This window comes from Aegilops tauschii, chromosome 1 (genome assembly GCF_002575655.3).
Source record: "Aegilops tauschii subsp. strangulata cultivar AL8/78 chromosome 1, Aet v6.0, whole genome shotgun sequence".
Taxonomy (NCBI): Eukaryota; Viridiplantae; Streptophyta; class Magnoliopsida; order Poales; family Poaceae; genus Aegilops; species Aegilops tauschii.
In genome coordinates this window covers 133,021,595-133,032,700 of record NC_053035.3, presented here as the reverse complement: position 1 = coordinate 133,032,700, position 11,106 = coordinate 133,021,595, and the positions used below count along the sequence as shown (strand labels likewise).

At 45.0% G+C, this 11,106-nt stretch overlaps 1 protein-coding gene across 1 annotated transcript; it reads left to right on the top strand.

Moving 5' to 3' along the window:
• The first annotated feature begins 401 nt into the window (after window positions 1–401).
• LOC123494651 (uncharacterized) lies at window positions 402–10,787 on the top strand. Its single transcript, XM_073505321.1, has 12 exons — window positions 402–596; window positions 5,155–5,545; window positions 5,639–5,705; window positions 5,790–5,877; window positions 6,082–6,268; window positions 6,399–6,443; window positions 6,741–6,849; window positions 7,148–7,382; window positions 7,476–7,575; window positions 7,676–7,722; window positions 9,383–9,485; window positions 10,283–10,787. Exons 1-5 carry the CDS (start codon window positions 402–404, stop codon window positions 6,184–6,186), a joined length of 846 nt encoding a protein of 281 aa, XP_073361422.1. The 3' UTR covers window positions 6,187–6,268; window positions 6,399–6,443; window positions 6,741–6,849; window positions 7,148–7,382; window positions 7,476–7,575; window positions 7,676–7,722; window positions 9,383–9,485; window positions 10,283–10,787.
• The last annotated feature ends 319 nt before the right edge of the window (window positions 10,788–11,106 follow it).

Sequence of the window (11,106 nt, the reverse complement as noted above, 5' to 3'; positions counted from 1 at the left end):
GTCATCCTCTCCATGTACAGTCCACGTCCGATGGAAGCCGTTCCTTGACCACGTTGACCACGCCGCGCCGGGAGCACCAGGGCGGTGGACGACAACGAGGCCTAGGAAGGGGATGACGCGGAGAGGAGTACGAGGGTTCAATGGTTCGGCTGCGGTGTGAGGCTGCCGTCGCTGCAGGGCCTGGCCAGCGGTGGGAATAGTAGGGGGCGGTGAGTTCTCCGGCCACGGGAGGCAGTGTAACACCCCGAGAATCATGCTACAGTAATCCCCTTCTAATGATGCCTTGTCATCATTGTTACTATTGCTAATCTGCACGCCCGCACGTAGGCCGTGGCTGACCGCGGCGCGGCCAGCATGCAGCTAGCGGGGCAGCAGCGGGCGAGCGGGGGCGGCTGGGCGTGATGAGTGGGGGCCGGTGCGACGAGCGAACAACGACGGCCGGAGGCGAGGCCAGGGGCGGGCGGCAGCGAGCGCGCAATGCTGGTGAGGCGGCGTGGGCGCGGGCGGCTGGCGCATCTGCAGGCGACAGCGGCAACAACGCAGCAGTAGGCAGCGGCGACCGCGAGCGCTGTAACGCCCCGGATCCGATGCGCCAGGTGTCCTCCAGTTATTCGTCATCGTTGCCATGTCATTTGCTTGCGTGTTGCAGTTTGCCATGTCATCATCTGCATTTCATCTGTATGTTTTTCAAAACCTGCATCCGTTCGGGTCCTCCCGGTTCTCTCCGTTGTCCGTTCTGAGCACAGACATTCTCGCACGCGCCCGCGGCACCTCCGAAATATTATTTTATAAGTGGCATAAAAATGTTCTCGAAATGGGAGGAAACTTGTCGAGCGGTCTTATTATAGTGTAGACAGACCGCCTGCCAAATTTCGTCGCATTCGGAGCCCGTTTGATAGCCCAACCGTTAAACATGTAGTGGCACCGTTGCCGGTACATTCATCGGACGTTTCGGTCTCTGAAACTGCTGTCGGGCCTGTCTTCTATTCTCCCCCTAGCCACTCTACACAGCCCCCTAGACCCACCTAACCTTCCCCTCCGCTCCCGGCCGTCCGATGGCGATCGAACGGTCCGAGAACGGATGAAAACCACCTCCCCTAACCCCCCTTGCCTATTTAATCAACCCCCTTGCCATTTTTGGGCAACCCTAGCCCCCTAAACCCTCCACCTACCTCTAGCCGCAGCCAACCCCCCTCTTCCTCGCCGCTCCAACCCTGCTCCGCCACTTGTCGCGCCACCACTGGCCAGCCCCGCCGCAGCGGCCTCCCTCGCCCACTCCCCGCTCGCCACCTGTCCTTCCCACGCCTCCCAGCCGCGCGGCCCGCCCAGGCCCGGGGTGAGCCCGCGAAGCCCATCGGGGCCCGAGCGCTCCGCCGCCGCCACCTAGTCCCGAGCGCCTCCCGCTCCGAACCCCGCCGCCCGACCTCACCAGTGCCTCCGCCCCGCTGCCCCTCGACCCCGCCGCCTCGCCACCGCCGGCGAGCACCGCGCCGGTGCCGCCGCCGTCCCGGTGAGCTCGCACCTCCCCGTCGCCCTCTCCCTCTTGCTTCTCTCTCTCTCTCTCAGATCTCTCTCTCTCTGCAGAACCCCGCCGCCGCGCTCCAAGCTCCACCGCCGGTGGCCCCCGACCCATTCTGACGCCGGGAACGAGTGCCCCGGCCCCGCCTCATTTTCCGCGCTCCCCGATCCAGATCTGGGATTCTCAGGTTGACCCCCGAAATTTTGCGTCCTCAAAAATTGCATTCTAATGCACTATTCATTGCATCATAACTTCATGTGTGCTGCTCTGTTTTGTGCGTGTAATATGTCAAAATGTTCATCATGAGGTGCCCTTCATTTCATTCCACTATGCCATGCTTGTTAGGGTTCATCTGGATGCCTAAATCATCGTTGCAAGAGTGCTATATGATGTTAACCTGCTGAGACTGTTATAACTTGTTGATTTGTCATTTTTGTTGCATTTTGTGTGTGCATCCTATGAGCATGAGCTCTACATGTGTTTTGAAGTAGATCATTCCATCTTTACAGGAGTGCTTGTATTGTATTTTTTTATCTATGTGGTGACTAGCACAAGCATGCAAAGTAGCCTCCGTGATGATGCTGATTTCTGTGACTTAGTCATTTCTGCTAAGTCTGAGTCTGTTATATTTTGTTGCTATGTTGCCATGCTGCTACCATGAGTTCTATTAATAATCTGGAGATGTTCACTAAGGTTGTTTAGTTATAAATGTTATGGTCTATCCATCCATGCCCTCTTTTGCATTTATAGCCTGCTGTAGCTTGTTTCTATCTTGCTCTCAATTTGCTAAATAATGTTGCTGTCAGCCTGTTAACATGAACTTCAGTTTTGACATGTGTTTTGTTAGTGATCCATGCACCATATGAACTTGCTCTTGCCATTCTTAGCTTCATATTTATGCCATCTTGATTTTGATCACCTTGTCATGCCATGTATAGGCTCTTTGGTAAGTGGTTCAAGCTCACCAACATGTCTACTTATCGTTGTTTCTGCCATGAACTGTTATTTTCACCAAGTCTGTATCTGTTTATGAAACTTGCTATGTTTACATGGGTGCCATCATATATTCTGTGCCTTTTTGGCTCGTGATCAGTAAGGGATTTTCGTTCTATGAAATTAGTAGATTCATGCCATTCCTTTGTTTGCTATGATCTGTTCCAGTAGCATGTTGCTTGATAGCTCTAAACTTAGCAACCTGATGTTATTTCTGCCATGTCCAGTGATTTCTGCCAAGTCTGGGAAACTGTTATTATTTGCAATCTTGCCATGACCTTTTGAGCATGTTCTAGTGATTTCCGGAGATAGCTCAGTGTTCATGTTTTGTCATGCTTTACCTGTAAATCATGTTCATGCCTTTTTCTATCATGTTGAGGTGCTATAGCATGTTGTTTTGACACTTGCAAGATGCCTAGTTGCTGTTTTGGACAGATCGTTGTTATATCTTGTTTAGAGTGTATGTGTTGCACCGTTGCTCCGTTTTGATCATGCTCTATATGAAACTTGCTTAGTTTTGCATGTAGTTACATATTACCTTGTTGTATCCTTGTTTTGAGAGTGTTTGCTTGATCTTTGAATGCATTTTGCATCAATGCCATGTTTGACTTGTTTTGCTCATATCTTCTAAGCCGTAGCTCCGAACTAAATGAACTATATATGTAACTTGACTAGAATTTCATGTAGATCATCTTGATGCATTTTAACTTGCTGTTTAATAACTTGAACATAAGGTTTATTCAGATCTGGACCAATATCGAAATTTGCATACGAGGACTTACCGGAATTGTTATATGTTTTTTCTGGCCTCATTTAAACTTGCTTTGATGTGTTGTTCTTGTATGCATCATCTCTTGCCATGAGTAGCTTCATGTAGCCTTGTCATGCATCATACTTGGTTGAGCATCATGCCTTGTTCATGTGTGGTGTGTTTACCATGTTGTGTGCTTCTTCTCGATAGTTCCCGTTTCGTTGCGATCGTGAGGATTCGTTCGTCTACGCTTGGTTCGTCTTCGTGGCTTCATCTTCTTCGTGGACTCGTTCTTCTTCCTAGCGGGATTTCAGGCAAGATGACCATCACCTTGGATCTCATTACTATCATTGCTATGCTAGTTGCTTCGTTCTATCGCTATGCTGCGCTACCTATCACCTGTTTATCAAGCCTCCCAAATTGCCATGTCAGCCTCTATCCTTTGTCACCCTTCCTAGCAAACCGTTGTTTGGCTATGTTACCGCTTTTGCTCAGCCCCTCTTATAGCGTTGCTAGTTGCAGGTGAAGATGAAGATTGCTCCATGTTGGATTATGTTTATGTTGGGATATCACAATATCTCTTATATTATTAATGCATCTATATACTTGGTAAAGGGTGGAAGGCTCGGCCTTACGCCTGTTGTTTTGTTCCACTCTTGCCGCCCTAGTTTCCATCATACCAGTGTTATGTTCCTTGATTTCGCGTTCCTTACGCGGTTGGGTGTTATGGGGACCCCTTGACAGTTCGCTTTGAATAAAACTCCTCCAGCAAGGCCCAACCTTGGTTTTACCATTTGCCTATAACCTATTTCTTTTCCCTAAGGAGTCGCTCTCCCAAGGGTCATCTTTATTTAACCCCCCGGGCCAGTGCTTATCTAAGTGTTGGTCCAAACCGAGCAGCCTGCGGGGCCACCTTGGGGAAACTCGAGGCCTGGTTTTACTCGTAGCTTGACTTATCCGGTGTTGCCCTGAGAACGAGATATGTGCAGCTCCTATCGGGATTGTCGGCACATCGGGCGGCTTTGCTGGTCTTGATTTACCATTGTCGAAATGTCTTGTAAACCGGGATTCCGAGACTGATCGGGTCTTCCTGGGAGAAGGAATATCCTTCATTGACCGTGAGAGCTTATAATGGGCTAAGTTGGGACACCCCTGCAGGGTATAAACTTTCGAGAGCCGTGCCCGCGGTTATGTGGTAGATGGGAATTTGTTAATATCCGGTTGTAGAGAACTTGACACTTGACTTAACTAAAATGCATCAACCGTGTGTGTAGCCGTGATGGTCTCTTCTCGGCGGAGTCCGGGAAGTGAACACGGTTTATGGGTTATGTTTGACGTAAGTAGGAGTTCAGGATCACTTCTTGATCATTGCTAGTTTCACGACCGTTCCATTGCTTCTCTTCTCGCTCTTATTTGCATAAGTTAGCCACCATATCTTGCTTAGTCGCTGCTGCAACCTCACCACTTTACACCTTCCGTACCCATTAAGCTTTGCTAGTCTTGATACCCATGGTAATGGGATTGCTGAGTCCTCATGGCTCACAGATTACTACAACACCAGTTGCAGGTACAGGTTTTGCGATGATCATGAGGCGAGAGCGATGCTATTTGTTTTGGAGTTCTTCTTCTGCTTCTTCTTCGATCAGGGGATAGGTTCCAGGTCGGCAGCCTAGGCTAGCAGGGTGGATGTCGTTTGAGTTTCTGTTTGTGTTTCATCCGTAGTCGGATGGTGATCTTATGTATGTTGTATTGATGTATTCTTGCGGCATTTGTATGCCTTGTATGTATCCCCATCTATTATGTAATGTTGATGTAATGATATCCACCTTGCAAAAGCGTCTTCAAGATGCACTTCTATCCTTGGTGGGACCTTCGAGTTCCTTTAGAATAGGGACGCATCTTGGGCGTGACAAGCGCACAGGGCTGGCGAGGATGCGGCGGCGTGACAGGGCAGCGAGCAGCAGGAAGCAGTGGGAGCTCGCCGCGCGTGTGGAGCTGCGTGGACCACCGGGTCGACGCGTCGTGCTCTCCCTACGCCGCAGCAGCCTCTTCACGTCTCCCCGCTCCTGCCGCCCCCGGTGACCCTTCTGCCCCTTCTTCTCCGTGGTCGGCCACCCCGCGCCACTGCTGCACCTGTCGCTTCTCCCTCCGCCTCTGGACTGGGCATGTGGAGCGCGGCGTTGTCGCCGTTGTCCTCGACGCACGGGGAGCGCTGGCTGCAGAGGAGGCCATCCACGGTGCCGTCGCCCCACAACAGAGAAGGTCGAGAAGGATTCTGGATGGTTTGGCCTATCCCTTATGCTTTTCCTTTTTCCCTTTCAATTTACGCTTTGCTGCTCTTCGATTTGATCCATTACAGTGTTGTGTTCTTGCAGCTTGCTGCAAGTGTTGGACTGGTCGTTCCTCTAACCGGAGGCCTTGCGATGGTTCTGTTGGGTTCAGGTTAGTCACTTTCTTTTGCTCCATTTTTTCTGAATATCTAAATTTATTCTGGATAATCATGTTTATATTGTTGATTTATTATAGGTCAAACCCGGCAATGAACTTTAGAGTTAGTATCCTCAAGTTATTTTTTAACTACATTACTAGACAGCCGTTGGCTTTCAGTTACCAGGTTAGTATCATATCTGAAAAAGAATGGCAATTGTGGCAGTAACTTTATGCTGCTTGATATTGTGCTGTACTACACACATATATCATTACCAATCTATTTTTTGTTTACCTTTTCCTGACTTTAGAAAGGTGATGTTTCATTATGCTTGGTACAAACAACTGGCAGCTATGGTGCCTTCCTAATCCAAGCATCTGTTATTTTCAGGTTTGTCTGCTGTTAATTGTATTTGGTAAGCTGCCTCTCATTGTGCTTGTCGTCGGAACCACCAACAACAGAAGCTTGCCTGCTGCCCTACCAAAGCAAAATTAGGTTATTTGTGAATGAACATTACCTCTTCAGCAATCTGATGGATTTACAGGCTTGTTTGTTTCGTTGGTGGCTTGCTGCTCGGGTATGCGATCACATCAGTTGGTTATTTGCACTCGGAGCTAAGATCTTTTCTGCTTGTCTCCTGAATCCTGTTCGATAAAATGTGTGTGGGCTGAGACATTTTTTTGTTTCATGTTCCTTTTCGTGTGCAGGTTCTTTGTTGATTTTGTTGGATGTGTGTGCTGTTTACCAACAAGGTTAGGTTTCCTATTGGCTTGCTTGATTAGGTCTTGGTACATATTCCATGAACCGGTGCGTTTGTGCGGTCAGGTTGGCTGTATATAAATTTTGAGGTTCACCTGCTACGGATATGCTTTTCTAATTGTAGTGTGACAGCTTTAACCAAATTCTGTTTAGTTCACTTAGCCTTCTATTCATTGATTTTGTATATGGTTCTTGAAAGTAGAGCTTACTAAGCATTTGAGAGTGTTCCAGTTTGCTTAATCACTGCAACTATGTGCTCTGGGTTAAAATTCTAAATTTTCTCTTTGTAGGAGCTTCAGAAGGGTTGCTCACCAATGAACTAGAAGATTGTTTTGTCCTGGGCACTCACATGATTAAGGAAGAAATTGGTTATTCCTGGATGTGCTATGCAGATCAAAGGTGAGCTCATCCTATTTTCTTTCTTCAATCTTAGCCGAAGATTTATCTCCGGTTTCCTTGCATTTGTCATGTTGGTTCTTTATGTAGATGTGCCAGCTAGCTTAGAATCTATATCATCATCTTTGTCTTTGAGTAGAACTGAACTGGGGATTTGCTCTGTTCTTTATAGTTTTTATAAAAGATTTTAAATTCCTGCTCATTTCTATCGACTTTACTGTAAATTTTTTACATTTAAATTTATCACATGGACAAGAGCAATATTTCTTCTGAGAGTTATATTGTTTTGCGTCTGTTACAGATTTTGCAGGTTATTTAGCCATTCCCATGCTTCCAAAGCAACTCATGACCCCTCTTATAACTCTGCCCTGCAATATTTAGGTGTTACAAAAATAGTTTGACCATTTTGCCTCATAATGAGAGTTCTTTCACTATTTTGGAGATTGGTGCATTCTTTCTGCAGTTTAACACCTGCATTGCAAATAATCTTGCCAGAGAACTGTGTTGGGCACACAACTGCGTCTCCAACCCATCCGGTATACCAGCTCCTCCTCGCCCCTTCCTCAATTTTCCGGTAAAAGTCTATGCTTTGGTTTATGCTTACTTGGTGGAGGTGTATATGGATGCAGATGGAGAGGCACAAATTCATGGATTGGCCAATGAGATATGTAGATTGAGACAATATGACGCTTCAGATAAATGATGTGCATAATTTGGACCAATGGCATGGTACCTTTTAGTCCTGTTGTTTCCCCCTCATGTAGCCTGCTGCTATGCTACTCTGTGAAATATGCATCTCACCTTTTGTTGGTACTGGTTGTGGCTGCAGAAAATAGAAATCCAGCCTCCTTTTTTGTGCGGAAATGGGCCCCTACGGTAAATGAAGCTACACTAGATCCACTATACTTCAGCTATTTTGCCAATTCTTGAGGCTTCATTGGTAGTGTAGATTCAAGGAAAATTTATAAAATTTCTGCATTCTTCCTTCACTTTTTTGTATTTACATGTTTTTTGCTGTTGAGCTAACTCAGTTGCAGATAACAAGTGTGCTCTGTATTCAGTTTAGCTAACATTTTTTTGCTACTGTTAAAACATATACTGCTTTTTAAGGGAAACGTAACTATTGTTTTATTTTATTAACCCTATATATATATATGACAAATTCCTTCTAATTTGTTGTTCTTAACCGCTGAAGGAGCCTTTCAGTGGTACGTGCACACGGTTTTCATATGTATAACTATAATGAACATACAACACTGAGAAACTTTATTTGTGAGTTGCATGACCATGGTGTTAGAATCCTTACCATTTATAACTTTTGTATACATGAACATATAAACACTCACTACAATAATTTCCCTGTTCGTGAGGTGTAATTTTTAAGACTAGCGGCAGTGGGGAAATCCTTATCACTGTTCTTTTATGTCTTATCTGGTTAGCATAGTGTTAGTTGAGAAATGATAAGAGCAATACTTTCTGTTGAATTGTTGGGATAAATATGCTTTTTTTTGCAATTAACAGCTTGAGAAGCTCATAATGCTAATTCAACTGAGGTTGATTGGGAACATCCCTTCTATTTGAATTTAATATGTCTTATACTGTCATAGTGGCATTGTGCAAGTATGATTTTGTGGCACTACCACTGAGATCTTACAAGCTTTGTATGCTCTGAACAATTGGCTATAACTGCATAAGAATAACTAGAAACCTTTTTTGGTGATCTATTGAGGCGTCATGGCTGGTGTGTGAGACACTAGAGGAGAGACATATCCAGGAGGCGCCACCGTATGGAGGAGTCGTAATAACAGTGGCGCAGAGCGCGTGTTTGTTCAGCATGGATGTGGTCGTGTGTTCATTTGTAGCCTGATAGCTTTATAAGAAAATTTACATCACTTATTCGGTTTTAGGTTTTCACTCAGACATACAGTGGTTAGTGATGTCAATCCATACATAGTCCTATATGTGGCTTGATGTTACCGTATCTTTCATTCAAGATCTTGTGAACCCATGTTGATTTCTGGACCAATAAAGTGATATGTTGTTAGATGAAGCATTCAAATTTATTTGTGTTCTGGCTTTGTATGTTCTATGCAGCCGTGTCCCTAGGGACAGATCCCTTGTGACCCTCCCCTGTTTTTGATGCCAACAACATGGTGCCAGGCGAGAGAATCATGATTCGCCACCTCTTCCTTTTGTTTTGATCCTACAGGAGGCCCTGCATCCCTACTGCCCCTGAGCCCAAATCACATGAACCTACCCCAACCTCCTCGTGTCGAATGAATGAGTCTTGCTAAAAATTGAGTTTTCTTAATTAGTATATATGGCTTCTCTGAACATGACATTTCTTCGTGTATAGGCCACAAGCTCTGTTAGTTGTATGATAGATATGGAATTTCAATTTGACAGTTTGAACAATAGTTATCTATTAGTTATTGTCAGTCTGACATACTTTTGTCACCTTCTATCATGTTTTAAGCTCAACTGATGGATGATTTCTGCCATGTTTTTCTTCTTCATTTTCATGTGGAAGTATTAGATATCCTGGGGATGGATGTTTTATTCAAAGAATTCCCAGAAATTGTGAATCTCGGTGTACAAGAATCAACACGAATGCTGAAACATTGTTTTTTTTGCTGAAGGTAATATTTTTTCCTGTTCCGAGGCATTTTCCTCATGTTTGCTTCTAAAATGTTACTTCCAAGGCAGGCTTGTATGATTCATGGAGTTCAATTAGCAAGGCTTATAATATTCCACCCAAAGATTAATATTGTTGCAAGGGTAGAGGCATGCAGTAGCAAGGGTTGCACCGGGGGCGAGGGATGGCATGGTAGTACTGGAGGTTGTCCAATGGCGAGGGTAGGGCAGGGCAGGGACATGTAACGGTGATCAGTCCTAAATATCTCAACGTTGAATCATTTCCAATAGCCTTCCAGCAAGTTCATTCTTCTTCTCTGATTGGGTCGTGTTAGGCCAGAAGAGTAAAACTAGAGATGAAGGATAACTTATTAGGCAATTATGTTTGTTGTACTGATTGGTATTTGTTTCGAATATGAATAACTATGTTTTTTATTTCTACACTGCATAGTGTCATTATTATGAGATTATTGATTACTGTCACATATCTCTTTTTTCAATGCAAACAGATATGCATTTGCTTTGGATCTTTAGTGCTTCCCTTTCTATGCTATTAAGAATATGACCCTTAGTGGCTGTATTTAGTTCTTGGATAGAACCAGTTGTGAAAATAGGGAGAAAAGATGTTGATCTTCTCTCGAAGACCACTACATTGATGCCTTCTGTTGATCATCGGTCTCTAGATATTCTTACTTGCATGCTTTGAGTGCTTGGTTCGCTCTTTTCCTTTGTGCCATTGGTGCAACGGGTCATCTTTCTACTCCAGATGACGTGGAGCTCAACAATGTTCTTCTCAATGTAGAGGACGGCTGCGAATACCTTCAGCGGTACACTGATGAGGCCATGGTCAACCTTCAAGAGAGTGGTGTCTATCCTTATGGCTAGGAGCAGTCAACAGACGACGATGAGGACCTGCCAACCCAGAGCGATGAAAATCCACCGTACGACCCAGAGATGAGGACCTCACTTGATGATGAACAGATCTTCGACAGCGAAGGATACTGCTCTGATGATTTCCGTTTCCTACCTGAAGATCACTTCTAACAGCCCTGCAAGAACCATCAGATCACTTCTATCATCATTAGAGCCAGTCGTTGCTCCCTACTAATATAGTTATCTATAGCCATATGTAAAATATATCCTATCGCACCATGGCACAGTCGGTTCTTCCGAATCTATCTGCTAAGCCTTAATGATCTGTATGTACATGTGAACCTAATGATGTACTATGTCCTATCGAACCATGTCCCTCTCGGTTATGCCAGATCTACTTCTGGAACTTCGTGCTTTGTTTATTTGTTTTGCTACGCTCTGCTGTGTTTAAATCATATGTCTGATTGCATTCTTATGCTTCCAAGTTTATCTCAGCATTATGCCATGTTTTTATAGTTTTCGTTACGTAAGTATGTGTGCTCACGGAGTAATTTTAACCTATGGTTTATTTCCATGCCACTCAAATTTTATTTAGCCCTGGCCTGCAAGCACCGTCGTCTTGATGGATGATGATGATTTAATAGTCAAGGGGCTTCCACAGGTTGTAACTAAGCCATCCATCTGTCTGAAAATTCCTGATACTAACATATCCAATTGACCTGATAGATTCTTTTACATTTCCAACGAATGCAG